The following is a 23,950-nucleotide window of genomic DNA, read 5'->3' on the forward strand; positions in this document are numbered from 1 at the left end:
AAAACAGAATGGCTGCCCAGGAGAATCAGTTAGAGGGGGTGAAAAATGGGTTAATGGGGTTAGAAAATAGGATGGAGGACAAATTGCGGGAAATAGGGGAACAATCTGCCAGGGAAATCAAACAAATGGGAGAGCAGATAGAGGAGGTGAAAATCGGGGTAGAAACCAAACTGGATGCTCAGAGGGATGAATTGGGACAGATGAGGGTGGCATCTACAAAAGAGATGGAGGAAATACGACGAGGGGTGAGTGAGGAGGTTTCGGGGCTGCGCGAGGAGGTAAAGCGAGGTGAGAAGCGTATGGAGAAAGAGGTGAGAAATAATACGGCTAAGTTACAAGGGGGAATAGAAGATCTGACGAAGGGAGTAGAACAGCTGACAGTCGGACAAAGGGAACTAGCGGACCAAGTGGAAAAGAACACTGCAATCATCGGGGGTTTGAAAGCGACACAAAAGGACATTAAAAACGAATTAATAGCAACACAAAAGGAATGTCAGATGGTACATGAGGGGTTGACGAAGAAGTTGGAGGAGGTGACAGAAGTGATGGAGACTAAGGACCGAGAGGTGAGGACGCACATCGAAACGGTTAAGGTGGCGTTAGAGGAAGAGATAGAGGGGGCGCACCGGGAGATGAAGGAGGTAAAGGAAAAATTAGAGGAGGTGGAAGAGGGGGTGAGTGAAATTAAGAAGAGACGGAGGGAAACTAAAAGGGAGATAAAGGAGGAAGTCATGGAATATGTACAAGGTCTGTGTTCAAATCATGATGAGGTGCTCACTAACCAAATAAAAAGTTTGCAGGTGGCAGAGGAGGTGCGACGACGAAGTACGGAGGTGAGTGGCAATGTATATGATGTGAGGGGAGATTCAGTCGGCTTGGGGGGTGGTGTAGACCCGGGTGTTCGTGAGGGACCAATGGTAAGATGTATGACTGGTCCGGAGTGGATGGACAGGGGAGGTGTGCAAGGAGGTTTGGCTATGGGGAGTGAGGGGGGTGCTGGTGAGCAAGGGTGTGGGGGTATGGCGTGGGTAGCGGGTTGCGGAGGGGCGACCCAGGCATCGACACCAGGAGGGGTAGTGTTTGGAGGGACGGGGGACGCGCGGGAGCCCCCCGGGAATAACGGACTGTGGGAGCCCGAACGGGTTGGTCCCGCGTTGATCCCGCAAGGAGTGACGCGCGGGGTCCGACCTTCGGGCGCCCACAAGGTCCCACTCGCGCCGTATGACGGCAAGAGTGATTTGAGGGCGTACCTGGCGCAGTTTGAGTACGTATGTAAAGGCAACGGTTGGAATCCGGACGAAGGTGGAGTACACCTGGTGGGGGCACTGCGCGGTGCGGCGGCGGAGGTGCTGATGGCTTTACCACCGGGTGCTCTCACCCTGCCAGCTCTCCGTGCGGCATTAATTAATCGGTTCGGCATTGAGCAGCAAAGCGAGCTTGTTAAAGCCCAACTTGCGCAGCGAAAACGCAAGCCCCAGGAGACCATCGGGGAACTTGCTCACGATATTCGCCGCGCGGTCGGGATTGCACACGCGGACATGGCAGCGAGTTCCCAGGAAAGCCTGGCGCTGGATCACTTTATTCAGGCCCTTCCGGATCTGAAGCTCCGGCAACAGCTCGCCATGTGGCGCCCGCAAACCATGAGTCAGGCGGCCGACGCTGCAGCCCGTTGGGAAGCAGCGAGGCCCCTGGCCCGGGGAGGCGAGCGCCATGCAGTGGCGGTGCGTCAGATGGGGCCCGCCCCCGACGGGGGCCCTGACCTGGAAAGCATGGTCCGGAGGTTAGTGGATCGGCGCCTGGCGGGACCTGGACCATGGCAGGCGGCCCCAGCGGTGGCACCCGGTAGTCCCCGACAGAGTACCCCAATTCGGACATACAAGGGGGGGAATTTGGAATACCGGAGGCAAGCACCTTACCAGGTGAGGTGCTATAATTGTGCTCGGATGGGTCACCGTGCATGGGAGTGTCGAGCTCCGCGCCGGGACGTTTCCCGCCAACCGATGCCCTCAACTCCGCCCCGTATAGATCGGCCTAGCCGACCTCAGACACCCCCCCCCCGCCAGGACCCGGGAAACTAGAACGTGCCGGGCATGCAGGGCGGTGTTCGGCAGTAGGGGATGGGGAGAAGCCCTCGTTGACGCGACAGGTCATTCATTGTGGCCGAATTGGGACGGGTAGTTTGACAATTCGGTGCAAAATTGCCGGCGTGGGGGTGGACGCCGTGGTGGACACGGGAGCCAGCGCCACAATCATCAGCCCCGTGGTCCTTAATTCGAGTGCAGACGGCTGGGGTAAAATCCAGCGTCTGGAAAATCATAGTTTGCAGTTGGCTACCGGGGCAACGGCTCCGATCATAGGGCGTGGTTTTGTGACCCTCAAGTTGGGATCGGTAAAGGAAGAGATAGAGGTTTGGGTGGCGGAGGTGTGCGACCCGTGCTTAATAGGGTTGGATTTGTTGACTGCCAGCGGTTGTAAAATCGACTTGAGTCGGGGGATCCTGCGATGGGGAGTGGAAGAGCTACCATTGGAGGGGGTGAGCACGGCCGAGAGGGTGGAGCTGGAGGCTCCTGAGGCCGTGACCATCCCTCCGGGGGCCGAGGCCATCGTGCCGGCCCGATGGTCAGCTCGCCCGACATGGCAGGAATCCTGCGGCCTGGTCGAACCGGTGGCAGCGCTATCCATACCGGGTTTAATCGTGGGCCGTACCCTTGTAAAAACGGACGGGCCGGTGGTGGCCGTCCGAGTAATTAATAGTAGCGCAGAACCACGCACTATAGTAAGGGGCACGAAGGTAGCTGGCTGCACCCCAGTTAGAGAAGTCGCGTCAGTGAGGGGCGAGAACGTCCAGCCGAGCCGGCCCCAGGGGGAGCCTTCAATAAATTCTAGGAATTGGCCCGATCCCATTTGCGAGATGGTAAATCGTAGTAGTGTAGAGTTGGGAGGTACCCAGAGGGAGGCCTTACACAAACTGGTTGGGTCCCATTTGGACCTCTTCTCCTTGTCCACCGAGGATATTGGACGTACGGGCCTGGTGAAACATCAGATCCACACCGGTGAGGCCCGGCCTATTCGTCAGGCCGCCCGACGGCTCCCTTGGAGCAAGAGGGCGGAAGCTGACGAGCAGGTTGAAAAAATGCTCGACGCAGGTGTGATCGAGCCCTCGGGAAGTCCTTGGATGTCACCTGTTGTGCTGGTCAAAAAGAAGGATGGGACCACGCGGTTCTGCGTGGACTATCGCCAGCTAAACAACGTGACACTCAAGGACTCATATCCCCTGCCAAGGATTGACGATACCCTCGATGCCGTTGCGGGCTCAAATTGGTTCTCGACTTTGGACCTCAAGAGTGGGTATTGGCAGGTGGAGATGGATAGGGCAGGGAAGGAGAAAACGGCATTTTCCACAGGTAAGGGACTGTATCAGTTTACTGTGATGCCGTTTGGTTTGTGTAACGCCCCCGCCACCTTTGAGAGATTGATGGAGCATGTACTAGGCGGCATGCCATGGCAATCATGCCTGGTGTACCTGGATGACGTCCTAGTACATGCCAAAACGTTCCCCCAGGCAGTAGCTAATTTGGACCAGGTGTTCGGGTGCCTCAGACAGGCATGGTTGAAGCTGAACCCGAGTAAGTGCACTTTGTTTGCAAGAGAGGTGGCCTATCTAGGTCACGTGATCGGCCGCGAGGGGGTAAAAACGGACCCAGACAAAATCAAAGCGGTAGAGGAGTGGCCCGCACCACGTACCATCAAGGAGGTGCGGGGATTTTTGGGACTCTGCTCCTACTACCGGCGCTTTGTGGCGAAATTTGCAGAGTTGGCCCGTCCCCTCCACCGGCTTACGGAGAAGGGGACGCGATTTAATTGGACACGGGAGTGTCACGAGGCCTTCCAAAAATTGAAGGGGTGTCTAACATCCGCACCCCTTCTCGCTTACCCCACTAGTGACGGGACATTTACCCTGGACACGGATGCGAGCCAGGAAGGATTGGGCGCAGTTTTGTCTCAGACACAGGAGGGCGTGGAGAGAGTGATTGGTTACTATAGTCGGGCCTTAAGTAGGCCCGAGCGAAATTATTGCGTCACTCGCAAAGAGTTATTGGCCATGCTGGCTGCCATGAACCATTTCCACCCGTACCTGTACGGGCGGAAATTTTTGGTTAGAACTGACCATTCCTCCTTGCAATGGCTCCTTCGGTTCAAGGAACCGGAGGGCCAAATTGCAAGGTGGTTGGAAAAGTTGCAGCAGTACGATTTTGATGTGGCCCATAGGGCCGGGAAGGCCCATGGTAATGCGGACGCACTCTCTCGGCGTCCTTGTCTGGGGGAAAACTGCAAATTTTGTGCGAGACATGAGGAGAGGGAGCAATTGGGCGATTCCGCCCCGATTCTCGTCGTCCGGGCAACCCGGGTGAGAGGGCCAATTTTGCCACTAACCGCGGACGAGGAATTTGGAGAGTTGGCTTGGAGCACGGCCCAGCAGGAGGATCCTGTTCTGGGGCCGGTGTTCCAATGGGTCAAATTGGGGCAAAGACCAAAGGGGGAAGAGGTCACCCCCCTCGGGGCGCAAACAAAGGCGTATTGGGCTCAGTGGCAGACCCTGGAATTGAAAGGCAACATCTTGTATCGCAAATGGGTGGAGGTTTCCTCTGATAGAACTTCCTGGCTGGTGATAGTCCCTGACAAATTCAAGAACGTCATATTGCAACAGGTGCATGGTACCCGCTCCGGCGGCCATTTGGGCAGGACAAAGACAATATCTCGGGTCCGCCGGAGGTTCTATTGGGTGAATATGGGGCGCGACATACAGGACTGGTGTCGGAGATGCGACGCCTGTTCTGCCAAAAAGGGACCAGCACAGAGGATGAGGGCCCCCCTTCAATTACATCAGGTGGGGGCCCCCCTTGAGCGGGTGGCTATGGATATTCTAGGACCGCTGCCCCGCACCCGCCAAGGTAATAAGTATATCCTCGTTGTAATGGACTATTTCACCAAGTGGCCGGAGGCCTATGCCCTCCCCAACCAAGAAGCAGGGGTGGTAGCACAGGCCTTCGTAGAAGGATTTGTATGTCGGCACGGGATTCCACAGGAGCTGCACACCGATCAGGGTCGAAATTTTGAGAGCCAATTACTAAAAGATGTGTGCAGACTCCTGTCAATTCGAAAAACCAGGACCACGCCCTTGCGGCCACAATCTGACGGGATGGTGGAAAGGTTCAATCGAACATTGATCCAACAACTGGCATTGTTCACCACCACCCGTCAGGATGACTGGGACGAACATCTCCCGTACCTGTTGATGGCCTACCGAACTAGCCAGCACGGGGCCACCGCATGCAGTCCAGCGTTGCTTATGTATGGGCGGGAGTTACGGGCTCCCGCCGACTTGCTATGCGGTCCCGTGCCAGACACCACGGACACACCGCCGAGGGAGGGTTACGCACGTCACCTGGAGGAAGGCATGGAGCGGGTCCATGCCTTCGCCCGCCGCCAGCTCCATCTGGCGGGGGCCAAGATGAAGCGCAGGTACGACGACCGGAGCCAGGGGAGTCAATACGCTCCGGGGATGAAGATTTGGTTCTTTAATCCCCGGAGGCGGAAGGGAAGGTGCCCAAAACTCACCTCCCCCTGGCAAGGCCCGGGAGTCGTCCTGTCGCAAATCTGTGACGTGGTCATTAAGATCAAAATGGGGCCACGGACCCCCCCTCGGATCGTCCATGCCGACCGGACAAGACCTTATGCCGGCGAGCAAGCGCCCTCATGGATCGCCTCGGCTCTAGATGCCGAGGCAGGGCCCAGTACCTCTTGCGACGGGGGCTCGTAGCGTCAGAGGACTGGGGGGATGGTAGTGAGATGCCCCGCTGTGGTGGGATGGCAACGCTGTCATCCCTCACAGAAGGTGGGGCAAATGCGCTATAGTCTATGGGGTGTATGGCAGTGAAAACTAGCCCGGGTGGGTTAGGATATTGATAGGGCCCTAGCGAAGATGACATTAGGTAACGTTAAGTTTAGTTAGTGACTGATACCTGTAGTGGGGACGCAGGTAGATTAGTGTGGATTATAATGACGTGGGAGCGCAATAGTTTAAAGGGACGACTGGGAAGCGCAAGTTTCAGAGGGGAATAGTTAGCTGAGATGATGCCGTGTGTGTGAGGATTGAACAGGTGAGAATGGAACAGGTGTGATTGCACAGGTGTGCAACTGAACAGGTGTGTGGAGCAGTGCATGAGGGAGTAGTGGTGATTGCGTGTTGTGTTGACCAAATGGTCCAGGAAGAAAGGAGGGTGCAGGTGGCACCAGGTGTGAGGGCACAGGTGTGCAACAACAGGTGTATGTGGCTGTGTGGAATAAATGGTAGTGTGGAATATCTGGAGTAGTGGAATGGATGGTCGTGGAGTGAGAATGGTGGAAATTGTGGAGTGGAGTGGATGGTGCGAAGGTGTGAATGGGGGAAGAGTGGACCCCCATCACGGATACCCGGGGCGGGTAGTGTAAGTGTTAGGTAGAGGGTACAGGTAAATTGTGGTTGGATATTGGCATCTGTGGTGCGGGTGGCAGAATGGTATGTGGATGGGTGCATTAGTGTTGTGGAAATGGCTGGGCGTGTAGCCTGTTAGTGTGTGTAGTTGGTTTGGGCACTCCACCACTGTGAGGATGTCGGCCAGGTGAGGCCGCAGGTGGGCTCTGGGAGCCGGTAGTAGTTGTTGTGGATGGGGCCCGAGGATCCGGAGGACGGACCCGGGTAGCCCAGTGCCAGAGGGCACCATGGGGTGACAGAGCCAGGAGAGGGGCTGTCCCCAGTTAGTTAGGTTAGGGTGAGGAGCTAGGTAAGCTCGGGTGGCAACTACAGTGGTGGAGGTGTGCAGGTGGGTAGACCTGTTGGGAGAGCGAGACGTCGCAGCCCAGAAATTGTGCGAAGGCACCGGGAGATGAATCGGGGGAGTGAGACCCCAAATTGAGAGGCACCACAGTTTGGTCAATGGGAATTGGTTTTTAGAACCCATAGTGTAAGTTGGCCAATGGATTGGCAGGGAAAGACCCCGGGTAGTGTAAAGTGTGTTAAAGTCATTTAGAAAATAGTTAGGATGAAGGATCTCCTCGCACCATCTGCATCCACTCACCTGAGGTGACAGGTACTCCACACCATGCCATGTTTTGATTATTTTTTATGATGCAAATGTTTGGATTGTGAGACGCATCATGACGTGGATGTGACATTGTGCGTAATTCCATCTCTCCCTCCTTATGAGGATTGATGATGAATTGGTGATGGCAAATTTTGAAGTAGAGGGATTGTGGTGACGAATTTGGTATAGGGGAAATATGGGGAAGACGTGACAGTAGTGACGAATTGGTAATGTGTAGATTTTGTACATATGGGGTAAGGGCAAGGGCAAGGGTAGGGTAGGTGACCGGGGGGTGACGTACGGTAGGGACGAGCTTTCTCACTTCGCCCTCCGTACGCATTTCACCTTGCATTGCCTCATTGACGTGTACCCTTGTGACCTTACCCCCTCGCTCAATTGTCTTTCTTTTGTCTCCCACATGACCTGTGCGCCATTGGGTGCCGATGGGAGCGTGCGTGAGGTGGCCATTGTGCGCCCGAGATTCCCAGAACCAGCATGCATTGCGTTGATGTACCACTTTATGGACCGCTGTTCTGCGGCCAAGTACCACTTGATGGACCCCAGGTTCTGGGGCAGGGCACCTCTGTTGGAGACCGGCCATAGTGGCCAGGGAATCTTGCTTGCGGACCTCGGTAAGGTGGCACCTATGCCAAACAGGTGGACCACCCTTAGTTGGCCCCTGAGGCCCTAAATAAAAATGGACACAAGTTGTGCTTTTTATTATTTCCAACTAGGCCGCATGAAGCCAGAAGACGTCGGGAAGAACATCGGCCCAGCAGAGAAAGAGAAGACCACCACCAGTTGTTTTGTTGTGTTTATTATGAACCATGGTGACTGCGCACCGGGTGGTGCTTTTGGTGCTTTGTGGTGCTTTTGGTGCTTTGTGGTGCTTTGTGGTGCTTTTGGGTGCTTTGGTGGTATTGGTACTGGTGCATCGATGCAATGCGTGCTGTCTCCTCCCTCCCAACAGGAATTTCTTTCTCTTGTTCCCTAAAAAGAAAAAAAAAAGAAGAAAAAAACCAAAAAAAAACACAGGTCCTGGGTTGCGTTGTAAATAAGAAATCACGTCATTGTAAATAATGCTCCCCACCGTAAATGTATAGTTTGAGAATAATTCCCTAATTCGGTTAGCTGTGGGCTTGAGTCTGTTAGACAGGGTGCAATGCAATAGGGGGACATACTTATTTGTGTTTTAAAATTGTCACACTCAGGGTCAGGTTAATTGTAGAGGGAATTACACCTACATGTCACACTAAGTTAAAGTTTAATAGGCCCGAGTACGGGCCTGAAGAAAGGAGGGTGCAGTGTAACGAATGTGGAAACGTTACAATGTGAACGTTACAAAAGTACGGTAACACCCTGTTAATGTAAATAATGGTCGCAGTCGGCCTCCTAGTTAATTCCATGAAACTTACACGCAGGTCACGATATATCTTTTAAATAGTGTATTTCCTTATTCCATGTAGGCTAAATATGTGTTTCCCACTAGATTGACTTTGCATTGTATCAAACAAAATAAGCGTAGGCCCTTCCAATTTCCCCAAAACCTCCCTTCCAATTGCCTTCCACATTTTGGGCGGTTTTCTTCAAACCACCATTGGCCACGAGGTAGGGTTGGGGAAGAAAGGCGTGTCTCCACCTCGTCATAAGAGGGAAGGAGTGAACCAGCTCTAACAGCCAATCAACACCGCGGTGAGCGACCCGGTAGGCGTGCCCTCGGAGCCGGCGGCTTGATTTCGCCCGAGGTGATAAAAGCGACTGTAAGGGACTGCTTTACCAGAGGCCTTGGAGATGACCCTGGGAGATGAGCAAAGAGGCCTTGGAGATGACCCTGGGAGATGAGCAAAGAGGCTGCACCAAGAGAAGCGGTGAGATGCGAAACGCTCCAAGCCAAAGAGGAGAGGTACTCGGCAAGGAAACCAGCTTTGGAGAGACGCGCTGAAAGGAGGGAGACGGCTCCACCCCAAGAAGAGGAGCAGGTGTGCCGAACCAGCGCGTGACGTCTCCCGCAGCGGATACACGACGGAGGGTTTCCCGCCAAAACCGCGAGGAATTGCGAACTGCGGCCTCCCGACCTTGCCTCCCTCTCAAGCAATCCATCTCAAGCCCTACCTGCCTGCAATATCCCCTGTGTAAGTGTGAACGTCCTGTCCTACTCGTTGTCTTGGGGCTAAGTAAAAATGAATAGTGTAAGTTAACGATTCGCTGTGTTACTGCTTCTTCCATCCATTGCTGTGTGTGTATAATAAATCTGTTCTTCCTCCGTATTCTTCTTCTTCTTCTTTTTCATTCTCTTTCGGTCGCTTTAGAGATTTCCCGATTGAATATCTGTGGGGCGATCTGGTCAACGTCGGGTGGAATCGGGTTTTAATCGGGGAGTAACTGTTCGGACGCGGTTAAATACACCACCGCTCGGTCAATATAACATCTAAAGCCGCGTCTGTAACAATATATATATATATATATATATATATATATATATATATATATATATATATATATATATATATATATATATACATATATATATATAGTCACGTGAAAAAGTAAGTACACGCCATGTAAAGTTTCGACTTTTTCCACATATTTCAACATACAGCTATTTGATCTTCATTTCAACAATATTGATAGATAAAGGTGATATAATATAACAAATATCATGAAACATTTACATTTTGTAGTCCTTTGTATAATTTAAATAAACATAAATGCAAATTTCACATGTGGAAAAAGTAAGTACACCATTGTCTCCAATCGGTGGTATTGCCCCCTTTGGCAGAAACAACCTCAAGTAGGCGTTTATTATAACTGTCTACCAGTCTCCGACATCGACTGGGAGAAATTTTTGCCCACTCCTCCATGCAGAATTCTTTCAGCTGTGTGACGTTTGAGGGGTTTCTTGCATGCACAGCTCGTTTCAAATCCCCCCACAACATCTCGATGGGATTTAGATTCGGGCTTTGACGTGGCCATTCCAGAACCCTCCATTTCTTTCTTTTCAGCCATTCCTTGGTGGATTTACTGGTATGTTTAGGGTCATAGTCATGTTGCAAGGTCCACCTTCGGTTGAGCTTCAACTTTCCGACAGATGGCCTCACATTATCCTCAAGCACCCTCTGGTACAATGAAGAATTCATAGTGGATTATATGATGGTGGCTGCCCAGGCCCTGATGCAGCAAAGCTGCCCCAAACCATAATATTTCCACCACCATGCTTTACAGTTGGTATCAGGTTCTTGTGGTCAAATGCTGTCTTTGGTTTTCGCCAAACATGTCTTCTGGTACTGTGGCCAAATAGCTCTACCTTTGACTCATCTGTCCAGAGCACATTGTTCCAGAAGTGCTGGTCTTTGCCTAGGTGTTCATTGTCAAACTTTAGTCTTGCCCTGATGTTCTTTCTGGACAGCAAAGGTTTCCTCCTGGCACACCTCCCATGTAGATCAAAATTTGTGCAGCCTCTTTCTAATGGTGACTCGTGCACTTTGACATCAACAGTGGCAAGAGCTACCTGTAGGTCCCGTGATGACATTCTGGGGTTCTTAGAGACTTATTTCAGGATCTTGCGGTCTGCTCTCGGGCTGAACTTGCTGGGGCGGCCTGGCCTGAACAAGTTGGCAGTTGTTTGGAATCTTCTCCACTTGCAGATGATCTTCCGGACAGTCGAATAATCGATTTCAAATTGTTTGGAGATCTTTTTAAATCCATTCCCAGACTTGTAGGCATCCATAACCTTCTTTCTGAAGGCCTCAGAGAGCTCTATTGACCTAGGCATGGTGACGCCGCACACTTCAACAACAAAAAGCAAACCAAACTAAATGTCTGAGGTTTAAATAAGACCGGTTCCTCCAAGATCCTCTCTAACGATGTTCTAATCATTTGCACCCAAGCTGGTGCACCTGATTCTAATTTTAGGTATTTGAAGTAGTGATAAATGTCGGGGTGTACTTACTTTTTCCACATGCGAAATTTGCATTTATGTTTATTTAAATTATACAATGGACGACAAAATGTAAAGGTTTCATGATATCTGTTATGTTATATCACCTTTATCTTTCAATATTGTTGAAATGAAGATCAAATAGCTGTATGTTGAAATATGTTGAAAAAGTCAAAACTTTACATGGGGTGTACTTACTTTTTCGCATGACTGTGTGTGTGTGTGTGTGTGTGTGTGTGTGTGTGTGTGTGTGTGTGTGTGTGTGTGTGTGTGTGTGTGTGTGTGTGTGTGTGTGTGTGTGTGTGTGTGTGTGTGTGTGTGTGTATATGTATGTATATATATATATATATACGTATATATATACTGTATATATATATATATATATATATATATATATACACATATATATATATAATAATAATAATAATAATAATGCATTTATTTTATATAGCGCTTTTCAGGAAGCCCAAAGACGCTTTGACAGAGTGCAAAACATAACGCATAGCAAAACATAAAGACAATTGCAAAAAAAGAAGAATCAATAGGGAAATATTCAAAGCACAAAGGAGGGAGAAGGAGAGGAGATAGTCAGGGGTTAGATGCTGTGGGTTAAATGTTGAATGCAGTGTTGAACAGGTGGGTCTTGAGTGATGTTTTGAATGTGGTGAGTGAGGAGGAGTCTCTGATGGTGTGAGGTAGCGAGTTCCAGAGGGTGGGAGCAGCGATGGAGAAGGCCCTGTCCCCCCAAGATCTAAATTTGGTCCGGATGGGGGGGGTCAGGAGGTTGGTACCAGCAGAGCGGAGGTTGCGGGTGGGAGTGTGTCTGGAGAGGAGGTCAGCCAGGTAGGATGGGGCCAGGTTATGGAGGGCTTTGTAGGTCAAGAGGAGGATTTTGTACTGGATTCTGGATTTCTGGATTTCTGGATTGTACTGGATATATATATACACATATATATATGTATATCCACTGCCTTTGCCTAGCTGGTACTAACAGGAAATGGTACGAATACCAACTCTCATTCACCTATATTTGCCGTTCGTCCGATTTGCATTTAACAGAACAATTATGATTAACCATTTTGAAATTGCCACTCTACTCTAAATACGCACACACACACACCTCCTGAAACCAGCAAATGGAGATAACAACCAACGACACACATTGCTTAGTTTAGCACTCACATCATTTTGAAAATCACGTATTCTCAACAAAAAAAAGGAATGTAAAATTGCAAAACTAATAGCCATAGTTAATTAGCAAACTTGAAGGGGTACCTCAATGGACCACCATCAATTATCTCAAATTTCACAAAACTTACCTGTCCTCATTTCCCAGCAAGGTGTCCGTCCATTTAAACTTCTGAATATACCTTAGTTTATTTTCTTTCGTATCATCATCCAGAGCTGAAATGAAACCTGAAAAGCAAGCAAATCAGAGTTGTGTCTTCATTTGGAATTCCAGCAAGCCTGGGCACACATCAGACAAAGCCTGGTCCATTTGATGCAAACACAATCCATTCAATCTCCCTTCATGTGTCAAATGAACAGCAGTCATGATGGAAGGATGCGAATGTGCATTGGTTGCTATAAAAGTAGAAAACAGTAGAAAGTTTAAACATGCACTACAATGTCTGGGACCATAACAAAAAAAAATTCAAAAAAAATAAATAAATAAGTCAAAAAACAAGAAATGTCGTGCACAGGACGATACTTGCGGAATCCCTAGAATAAATAGTTGGCCGATGAAGACCTCAAAAGTAATTGGTGGTTGAATTCAGTGACCTGGTATGCAAATCCTCTTCAAATTTCAAGTTAATTGGATGATATTTGAGGATTTTAGAAATTTGACAAAGTTGGTGATATTTGGCCTATGTTGACATATTGACCTTTTGACCCCAAAAACAATAGGCTTCTTGCTTAAGACCAGCTGTACTGTTTGGTGAAGTTTCGTGAAGATCGGTGGAAAATTGTGAATTGTAGGCGACTGACATACAAACAAACAGACAGACAGAATAACGCACAAACAAGACCAGCCAATATACTTTTAAAATCTTCGACTTTCGCAAGTAATTAAAAAAACTGACTGATACTATAAAACCATCACTACCATGGAATAATCACAAATCATTACAAAGACCACAGCAGAAAGAAAGAAAGAAAGAATCAATCCTGGTTCAAACCCATTTGCATGTTTGATACATTCAGGTCTGTGGAAACCAGACCTGGAAAACTGCACAGATGCAGATAAATCAACATCTGGAAATATCCAGTTATTAACAAACCTTCAAGGCCTTGACATTATTAATTTGTGAAAGAGCAGAAGTGATTTTGGAAGCTCAATCTGCCAAAAGTAACTCTGACACGTGAGATTTTTGTGAAGTCCAACTCACCATGACAAAGAGCACATTCTGTTCTGTGCGGTTTCGAAAGCTCATGCGAGAGCTGACTGACTGACTGACTTACTGACGCACACACACGCACACACACACACACACACGACACTCCCACACGACACTCCCACACGACACTCCTATGCAGCAGAGACAGCAGACAACATGGAGCTTGACATCAGACAAACATGTCCATTGAGCTTTGGGGGGCGAACGAGTGGTGGGGAGTTCATTCCCGGAACAGTGTGTGCCGGTGGCATCTTCTAGTGGTGGTACTTCACTCTGTGCAGTCAGCTGGGAATTTTTAGGAAGAATCTTACTCCCAAAAGGATGTCAACCCACAGGGTTGGCCATGTTCTATCCTCTAAATACTGAGCCTTAAGTGTGGAAGCAGTATGTCAAATTTTCAAAATCTTTGGTATGACTCTCCCAGGGTTGAAATGGAGTCGCCGACCTCAGACTCAGAGCAGGTGCTCTAACCACAATTCCATTTAAGTTGGTGTCTAAACATTGCAGCCATAAACATTTTAAAGACTGACAGCTTGTCCAAAATATTTGGTAAAATTCAAAAAAGTCTGCTATTAAAAATGAGATGTGTGTTGTCTATATATGTATTTATTTCGCCTATGCTGGCACATGACCCTATGCATGTACTTGGTCATTCTTGGAGCTCATTACATCTACAAACAATATCAATTTCATTTGGTGAGATTGTAATAATCCCCACATTGTCAAAGTCTGGTATTTCCTGCTTTTCATTGCCTACCCACATGTGATGATGACACACTATCAGTTTGTCAGGAAAATCGGTGGGCTTTCTTGTCTTATCGATGTGTGGTAGGCATACCAACTCAGAGTCATACCAAGAACATGAACAAGTTTGACACTTTTCAGACAAATTCATCCTCAATAAATATGCAGAATGTCATCAAAATATGCAAAAAAGAAGAAACCAAGTACAGATATATTCAAAGTACACCGCCCCCATGCCAAATAAATAAATAACATCCTCTAGCACATAGATGCTATATTGGGAGGGAGACCCCACCGTTTAGAACCACCGTTTAGAGGCCATTTTTCCCCGCAAAGCGGGGGTTGGCCTTTTCGGGGACCGTGGTTGTTGTTGTTTTTTTGGTCCCCTTTTTGAAGCAATGTTTTACGGCCGGATGCCCTTCCTGACGCCAACCCTTTTTGTCGCCTTTTTACGACAAGCAGGGAATTACCAGTGAACTGGTACTCAATTTGCCGACCTCGGAAGGATGACAGGCTGAGTCAACCCCCTGGCGTTAATTCGGCGATCGACCGGGATTCAAACCCAGGATCCTTGGATCCTAAGCTGGCACCCTAGCCGCTAGCCCAACACCAGGGCTATATTGGGAGGGAGAGGTGTACAATAATTGATTGATTAGTTGCAAAATTAAAATCAATATATTGCAATCATAAAATATTTTCTTAATCAATTGGCTAATAGCATACCTAAACTACCTAAACTTCATTCGAAACTATAACTTTTTGAAAATTAATTAAATAAGTCATTAATCAAAAAAATAAAGATAATAATTGATGAGTCAATAAATAATGAATCTATTTATTGATTAATCAATAAATCAAAAATATCCTTGAAAGCCACATCGCTTGGTCACTATTGTGTCCAAATATTAGCTTCCGAGCTCAAAAGGTGCCTGAGATATTGCCCAGATGAGAAAGAAAATAAATTATTGATTAATAATGAAAATAAATAAATAAAAATTATAAAATAATAAAATAATTAATCAATTGGCTAATGAATACCTAAACCACCACCATTTCATCCAAATCTGTAACTTGGAAAAGAAATAATGATTTAAGTGATGAATCAAATAATTAAATAATTAATCGATTAATTGATTTATCAATAAATCCAAAATAGACTTTACAGCCAAATTACGTGGTCATAGGCATGTCCAAATATCAGCTTCCGAGCTCAAAAGGTGCCTGAGATATTGCCCAGATGAGAAAGGAAGTAAATAAGTACTTAATTAATTGATAATAATTAAATAACTAATCAAGTAATTGATTAATCAAAAAACAAAAAATACCGTTTTTGTCAAAGCACTTTCTCACTATTGTGCTGACATTTGTGCTTCCCAGCTTAAAGGATGGCTGAGATATCGCCCGGACAAACAATAAAACAAACAAACAAACAACCAGTGAAAACTGGGTACTCCCTTTCAGCGCACGTCATTGCCGGGCCCCCTGCGGTGCCCGGCAATGACGTCATGCAGCGCCTGGAGATGGCATAAGAAAGGAGCGGTGTACAAAAAGAAAGAAAGAAAAACTGTGAATAAAAAAACGGAGCAGAACAGATGAATGGTGGTTCTCAGCATGTACTCGTTATGCGCCATGGTAGATTTACGCTATCGACCGATCACGCTGCGCTATCAATAGATCCATCGTTCGCGCAGGCATCGGTAGATAGCACAGGACCCGGTGGTGGTGGACCGTCTCATAGGGATCCAACTGTGGTGGACCGACGATCATACAGACCCGACGGTGGTGGACCGCCTTATACGGACCCGATGCCTGCACCAGCACGATCGGTCGATAAAGCGTGATCGATCGATGCCTGCGCCATCTACTGATACCTGCACGAACGATTGATCCATTGATAGCGCAGTGCGATCGCTCGATGGTGCAAATCTACCGATGGCACATAACATACATGCTCTTCGGACAGTCGGCGTGTACAGCTCCTGGCATGCCGTATAAATCATTCTGGCTCAAAGGGCATGCCTACTGGCCCACCTGTTGCCTGGTTGGAACCAGGTGGGCCGGTACACTGGTTGGTCAGTGTGCCGCTGCAAATCACCTTTTTCACAGGAAGCATGTGAGCAAAGTTTCTCCAAATATCACCTATGGAATTCTAAGTCACAAGATCATCTCAAAGCTATCATCTCGATGTCGATGGAGAGTGATATCCTCAAAGGCATATCCACTCATTCATTCATTGATTGATCGCCTATCCAAAAAGCCAAAACTCTTAGGCCGTGCTCTAAACTATATGTGACTAGACCATTTGGCCATTTGAGATTAGACCGTTTGACTAAATCGTATTGAATTCTCAGTTTCTGTGCGGCCCAAGCTCAAAGTCTTGGCAGTGTGTTTGTACTTCTTATTGGATATGTGGACAGTTTGCTAAAATCTCTTTTCCTGTAGTTCTGGGGAGGAATCCATTGAAAATTGCTACTCCTACCCTCAGTTTCCATATTGCTAAGAAGTATGGTAATCTTTGTCCATACAACCTCGTTCATTTCCTCTTCGCTGCCACATCATAGTTTGATCGTAGCGAGTCTGTCCTTTTTAGGTTAGTAGGTAATTACTCCAGATTTTCATTAATCCATTCATTTTGTACTGAAGAATCAAGCAATCCCTTCCAACAATATCAGTATTTTGGTTTCTATTAATACGGCATGCTGTATGTCCATTATCTTATATATTATCATTCGTTTTTGTGCTGATGCTAAATCATGTAATCAAACGATGTATAGAATCCATCATCATGAAACGTAATGCTATTTATTCAGTGCTCATTTGGGTATTTTTCGTTCATGCTCTTACTATCCTACTCCATTGAAGTGTCATTATTATGCATTCAAATAACGACGAATGAATGTCCCAACTAGTCTTGAATACTTGCTTCGGTGGCAAAATCGTTCCGAATTGAAATGGAAGTTATGGGTCAGGAATTTCAGAGAACTGCGCATTTTGCCTCCAAAATCTCTGCCCCCAGCACACCACGGCAGTAGCTATGCAGTGTCAGGCCGGGTCTGCCAGGTCTGGCCGGGTCTGCTCCACGGCACGTGAATGGGCCAAGCCCGGGCGCTGACCACTGCCAGTTTATATACCCAATCTGCCCCCGTCCATGTTACAGAATTCAGTCCACTATGCTAAAAGCAGACAACACATTGTATCCAACAGAATTTAATGGTGATGATATAATGTACCTTGTGACAGCATGACACTCAAATTACAATTGCAGAAAAATCGCAGATTTTATTTAACCTTAAAGAGCACAAAACACCATGATGCGATGCATGGACAAGGTTGAAGACAATGTCAAAGGTAACCAGATAAGAGTCATACCTTGCAGCAAGGAAGTGTACAGTTCAGCTGCATTCTTCATAGTCTCCACAGTACACGTCATATCTGTGAGGAGATCAAGGAGGCGAGCTCTGGAAGTTCGCAACTCACTGCGTGACATGGGTGTGGCAGAGTGGATAGTGGAAAACAAAATAATTCGAAATTAAATCCGATGTCACAAATAAGACCAGAATACTGAGTTTCTGGACGAGAATAGGAAAGAAAAAAAACAAATTCGCAACTACAAAATACAGTACACACACAAGTAATGTAACATCTGGATGATTTGGGGGTGTGAAACTGGAAAGTAGAATTAGATGCAAATGCGTCGATGGATATGGCTCCACCCACGTCAGATGTCAACCCACTGTCACGTTTGATCTCAATTAAAGGTTGTATGAAAAATTAAAGTTCACATGGGAAAGAGCGAGAGATAGAGAGTGAGAGCGAGAATGAGAGCAAGAGACAGAGACAGATAAGTAGAGGAGAGATAACATCAGATGTCTCCAACTCGAGTTATGGACTGCAAAAATATTTTCAAAGGGCACAGGACCTATGTGACCTTTGACCTCTTAAATCTAAAATCGATTCAGTTGATTTGTATTAGAGTCCACAAGTGCGTCAAATATGGTTGAAATCTCGAGTGGTTCAAAAGTTATTGCAGTAACACAGATATTTTATGAAAGGGCACGTGACCTTATGCCTTTGACCTTTTGAACCCAAAATGTTATCAGTTCCTCCTTACAATGCACTCCATAATAATGCCATGTTTGGTCAAATTCCCTTCAACGGTTCACAGGTTATCGCAGCAACGATATGGCACAGAAACTACGCAAATTATCTCTCTGACATATGGGACTTTTTCAGATTGCAAAACCTGTCGTTTAAAATCAAGCCATCTCATTGGTTAAAATATAATAACTTTAAAATGTAAGTATATTGTTGCGAATATGGAATTTGGCCTCCATATCCGCTTGTAAATATTCCCCTATTTTCTCCAATACTCCCCAACTTTCCCCAATCCCCCATTCCCTAGTCCCATTGCATGTAAATAACAATCAGTAGAGCCGACCTTCCCCTTATTCCCCCATTAAATGTCGTGCCCAGGTCCACCGCACCACACGTAGCCAACTTTCGGACATCTTCCTAGTTATTCTTAATCTATGTCAGTTAAGGCCTCGTTTCCATTAATTATGACTCTTCGTTGCACCAGAATGTGATTATATGGCATCAGTAGTGAGTTTAGGACCTTTCCCATACCTCCTCCCATCTTCTTCCCCAAACAACAACAATAACAACAACTACAACAACAATTACAACAACAACAGAGGGGATGGCGGCGGAGCGGGGGAGGATGCGTCCTCACACCGGCTCGATTAGCTCCAGACCATGCGCTCCACGGGGTTACCCCGAAGGGGCTGGCTGTCAGCTCCTCGTCGGGGGCGGAGCCAGTAACCCCCCCCGCACGCACCCAATGAGAAGCAACGTGCCGATTCCACGAGGCGGAGCTAACGAGCCGAGGGCGTGTCACTCCCCGCCGGATATACGCGGCCACGCGCCGGATGTGACGTGAGATTCGCCCCCAGCTGGAGAAAGACGGACCTGCGAGCGCTGAAACAGATGCGCCTGAGTTTGGAGAGGCCTGAGAAAGAACGTCACCTCTGAGCGCTGCGACGAGACCTCCCCGCATCTCTGGACCGAACCGTGTACCCTGCTTTGAGCCAAGAGTGCACCTTGAGCCATCGCTATCTGCCTTTCCTAGCCATCAAACCCCGTGTGAGTCAGCGTTGTCCCGTTTATCTGTCGTCTGTCTAGGGTTAATATAAGAGTGTGTCTAAGTGCCTGTCTTTCTATGCTGTCCCTCTTGTAGTTGTAATCTAACCTTCCGCCTTAATATAACCTCCTCCGGAGGTCTTGAGAACTGAACCCCTGGTGTCGTATTGTGTCATTATAACCCAGCCGGGTGTCTTCTTTTTCTTATTGAGCCAGCGTAGCGCGACTTCGTCAACGTCGAGTATAGTCGGGTAATTTGTGCGGACACGACGGCCATTCCGCTCGGCCCACCTTAACATCAAAGTCGTGTCTGTAACAATTGGTGTCGAGGAGTGGAATTCGAACCCGGGACTAAATTTATTAGGCCCAAATTTTGGGAGGGAAAATCGATTCGGAGCGCGTACTGCGCTCGACGAAATTATAACGAAAAAAAAAAATTTGTTTTGTTTTACGAAACTCGAATTTTGCAAGTCGCGCTATGGCGGATCAAGACAGCTGGGGTCCGGTAAAGGAGAGTGAGGTAGGGTCGATCCAGGACCAAAATGAGGGACAGGAGGAGAGCGAAGCAGTGAGGGCGGCAGGTTCGCAAAATAGCGCCGTCACGCACGAAGAAGCGGGCGCGCAAAATGGCGCCTCGCTGGTCACCGTGCCCGCGACCGAAGTAGCGCCGCTGGGAAGATTGGAACTTTTTTTTATACAAATGACGGCCCTTATGGAAAAGAATAGTGAGCGATTGGAAAACCAAATGGGGGTAATGGGGAACCGGATGGATGCTCAGAGTGAGCAATTGGGGGTAATGAGGGACGAAGCGAGGGCTCGGAGTGAGCAATTGGGGGTAATGAGGGACGAAGCGAGGGCTCGGAGTGAGCAATTGGGGGTAATGAGGGACGAAGCGAGGGGTACCAGTGAGGGGTTAGACAATAATTTTGAGGAGTTAGACAAGAAATTTGGGAAGATAGACAATAATTTTGAGGGGTTAGACAACGGGATAAAAGAAGTGAAAAATGGGTTAATGGGGGTAGAAAATAGAATGGCTGCCCAGGAGAATCAGATAGAGGGAGTGAAAAATGGGTTAGAGGGGTTAGAAAACAGTATGGAAGGCAAATTGAGGGACATGAGGAACCAAGCGGAAAGGGAAGTTAAACAAATGGAGCAGCAGATAGAGGGGGTCAGAATGGGGGTAGAAACCAAACTGGATGCTCACAGGGAGGAAATGGAGCAGATGAGGGTGGCATCTGGGCAGGAGATGCAAGTGATGGGAGAGGAGATCAGAAGAGGAGTGAGTGAGGAGGTCGGAGGAGTGCGCGAGGAGGTGAGGCACTGTGAGGAGCACATGGAAAAGGAGGTGAGAAAGGCGACTGTAAAGTTACAAGGGGGCATAGAGGACCTGACGCAGGAGGTGGAGCAGCTGACGGTGGGACAGACGGAGTTAGTGGAGCAGGTTCAAAGGAACACTGCGGTATTAGGAGGTTTAAAGGCGACACAGAAAGAACTAAAAGATGACTTGGTAGCGACGAAGAGGGAATGTCAGATGGTACGTGAGGGACTGACAACGAGGTTGGACGAGGTGATAGAGGTAATGGAGACGAAGGACCGGCAGGTGAGGACGCACATGGAAACGGTCAAGGTAGCCTTGGAGGACGAGCTTGAGGAGACGTACCGGGGAATAAAAGAGGTGAGGCACAAATTAGAAGAAGTGGAAGAAGGGGTGAGCGAAATTAAGAAGCGACGGAGAGGAGATAACAAGGAGATAAAAGAGGAGATAAAAGAATTGGTCCAAAGTCTGTGTTTGGATCGTGATGTGCTCATTAACCGGATGAGGGATTCGCAGGTGATGGAGGAGAAGCGAAGAGGAAGAGGACCCGGTGTAAGTGGTGACCAATATGGTCGTGCGTATGATGCGCCAGGGGATTTAAGAAGCTTGGGGGTCGAGATGGACCCGGGTGTTCGTGAGAGGCCGTTGGTGAAGTGTGCGACAGGTCTGGTGTGCGAAAAAGGAGGTGTGCGAGAAAATCCGACTCTGGGGTGTGTGAGGAAAAAGTGCGTGCCAAGGAGTGAGGGTGCTGGCGAGAGTGAGTCGGTCGTAGCGTGTGTGCGAGGGAGCACATGGAAGCGCGGGGTGGTGAGTGTTACAGAGGGTGTGACGGGAGAGTGTGCGCAAGAGTGTGCGCGAGAAAGGTGTGTGACGGACAGGTGCATGAGGAAAGTGTGCGCTGTCAGAAGTAAGGAAGAGTGTCCACCTGTGGTGAGTGTTACAGAGGGTGTAACGGGAGAGTGTGCGCGAGAAAGGTGTGTGACGGACAGGTGCATGAGGAAAGAGTGCGCTGTCAGAAGTAAGGAAGAGTGTCCACCTGTGGTGAGTGTTACAGAGGGTGTAACGGGAGAGTGTGCGCGAGAAAGGTGTGTGACGGACAGGTGCATGGGGAAAGAGTGTGCTGTCAAGAGTAAGGGTGAGTGCGCTGTCAGGAATGGAGGTGAAAGTAGTGAGAGTGACATGGAGCGTGAGTTAGTTGTGACAGGTGAGCGAGGATGTACACCTGGGATGGAAGGATGCACACCTGGAATGGTAGAGCGTGAGTGGGAATGCACGCTGGAGTTGGTGGTGAGGCACGTGGTTGGGTGTGCGAATGAGGGCACACCTGTGATTGTCACAGAGGAGGTGACAGAGGAGGGGGCGCGAAGCGGTGTTTTGGTGAGGTGTGCGACCAACGAATGTGTGCCAAAGTGTTCGGTGGTCAGGTGTGTGACCAAGGCTGTGAGTGGAATGGGTGTACCTGGGTGTGTAAGGAAAGGTACGAGGAGCATGGGCACGGCTGGATGTGTGAGCAAGGAACGGGCTGCGGGGTGTAAGCGTCCAGGTGAAGCATCGACGTTACACGGGTTAGAGGTTAGAGCGACTTTTAGCCGAAGCAGGCCCTCGGTGCGTGCTGGGCCTCGCTTTGAACGGCCGCGTCCGTGCTCCACTAGGCGGAGCGGGCAGCCCGATAGGAAGGGTCGTTATGGCGACCACGTTTTGTTGAGACGTGCCGGCAGGTCGAGATCGGGACATTGGATGGCTCCACGCCGAGGTGATGCGTGGGATCTCGGCCCGGGTAAGCCCCCGTCCCTGCACCGAGTGCCGGACGCATCCAGCCGCTGGCACAAAACAACCAGCGTCCATTGCTTGGCTTTACGAAGCCGGGCTTTGGACAGGGATTGGCGCACCGAGAGGCAGTAGTGAGTCGACTGGGTGATGAGGTTAGTGTTTTTGACCCAAAATTAGAGAAAAACAAAATTTGATGATTGGCAAGGGATTGGCAGTAGTGATTGGCAGATGATGGGCAGTGATTGGCAAATTTTTGATTTATTGAAATTTGATGTGCAAAATTGGTAGTGAGAGACCCCCGATGTGGTGGGATGGCATCCCTGCCACCCTTCCCATGGGGGGGCAAAGGAGCAATAGTTTATGGGGTGTATGGCAGTGAAAACTAGCCCGGGTGGGTTAGGTTATATTGATAGGGCCCTAGAGAAGATGACCTTAGGTAACGTTAAGGTTAGTTAGTGACTGATACCTGTAGTGGGGACGCAGGTAGATTAGTATGGATGATAATGACGAGGGAGCGCAATAGTTAAAGGGACGACTGGGAAGCGCAAGTTTCAGAAGGGAGTAGTTAGCTGAGATGATGCCGTGTTTGTGAGAATTGAACAGGTGTGATTGCACAGGTGTGCAACTGGACAGGTGTGTGGAGCAGTGTATGAGTAGTGAGTGTGTGGATCAGCGCGAATGCGCTTGGGGAGAGAAGGGTGCAGGTGGCACCAGGTGTGAGAGCACAGGTGTGCAGGTACAGGTGTGTGGAGAGAGTTGGAGTGAGTGGTACGGAGTGGTGTGCATGGTGCGAAGGTGTGGATGGGGGAAGAGTGGACCCCTTTCACGAGTACCCGGGGCGGGTAGTGTAAGTGTTAGGTAGAGGGTACAGGTAAATTGTGGTTGGATATTGGCATTTGTGGTGCGGTTGCAGAATGGTGTTGTGAATGGGTGCATTAGTGTTGTGGAAATGGCTGGGCGTGTAGCCTGTTAGTGTGTGTAGTTGGTTGGGCACTCCACCACTGTGAGGATGTCGGCCAGGTGAGGCCGCAGGTGGGCTCTGGGAGCCGGTAGAGTTGTGGATGGGGCCCGAGGATCCGGAGGATGGACCCGGGTAGCCCAGTGCCAGAGAGGGCACCGAGTGGGGAGAGTGCCAGAGGGCCTTCCCCAGGTAGTTAGGTTAGGGCAAGGAGCAGGTAAGCTCGGAGGCAACTGCAGTGGTGGAGGTGTGCAGGTGGGTAGACCCACTGGGAGAGGTACACGCCGCAGCCCAGAAATTGTGCGAGGGCACCGGGAGATGAATCGGGGGAGTGAGACCCCAAATTGAAGAGCACCACAGTTTGGCCAATGGGAATTGGTTTTTAGAACCCATAGTGTAAGAGGGCCAATGGTTTGGCCGGAGGAAGACCCCGGGTAGTGTAAAGTTGTTAAAGTCATTTAGGAAATAGTTAGGATTGATGAACCTGTCGCACCATACGCAGCCACTTACCTGTGGTGATGATGATGACTCCACACCTGTGTTTTCTTTGTTTTGTGCAGGAAA

At 48.8% G+C, this 23,950-nt stretch overlaps 1 protein-coding gene across 2 annotated transcripts in view; it reads right to left on the reverse strand.

The window, feature by feature from the left end:
- Positions 1-23,950, reverse strand: part of BROX (BRO1 domain and CAAX motif containing) — a 64,349-nt gene that overhangs the window by 33,190 nt on the left and 7,209 nt on the right. For both annotated transcript variants that reach the window (XM_068128445.2, XM_068128446.2), the window contains exons 2-3: positions 17,574-17,680; positions 12,381-12,477 (exon numbers count right to left, since the gene is read on the reverse strand). In XM_068128445.2, the coding sequence (XP_067984546.1) occupies positions 12,381-12,477; positions 17,574-17,680 (204 nt within the window). The remainder of the gene's footprint in view (positions 1-12,380; positions 12,478-17,573; positions 17,681-23,950) is intronic.

The sequence above is a fragment of the Myxine glutinosa genome, chromosome 9, assembly GCF_964187855.1.
Source record: "Myxine glutinosa chromosome 9, kmMyxGlut1.1, whole genome shotgun sequence".
Classification (NCBI taxonomy): Eukaryota; Metazoa; Chordata; class Myxini; order Myxiniformes; family Myxinidae; genus Myxine; species Myxine glutinosa.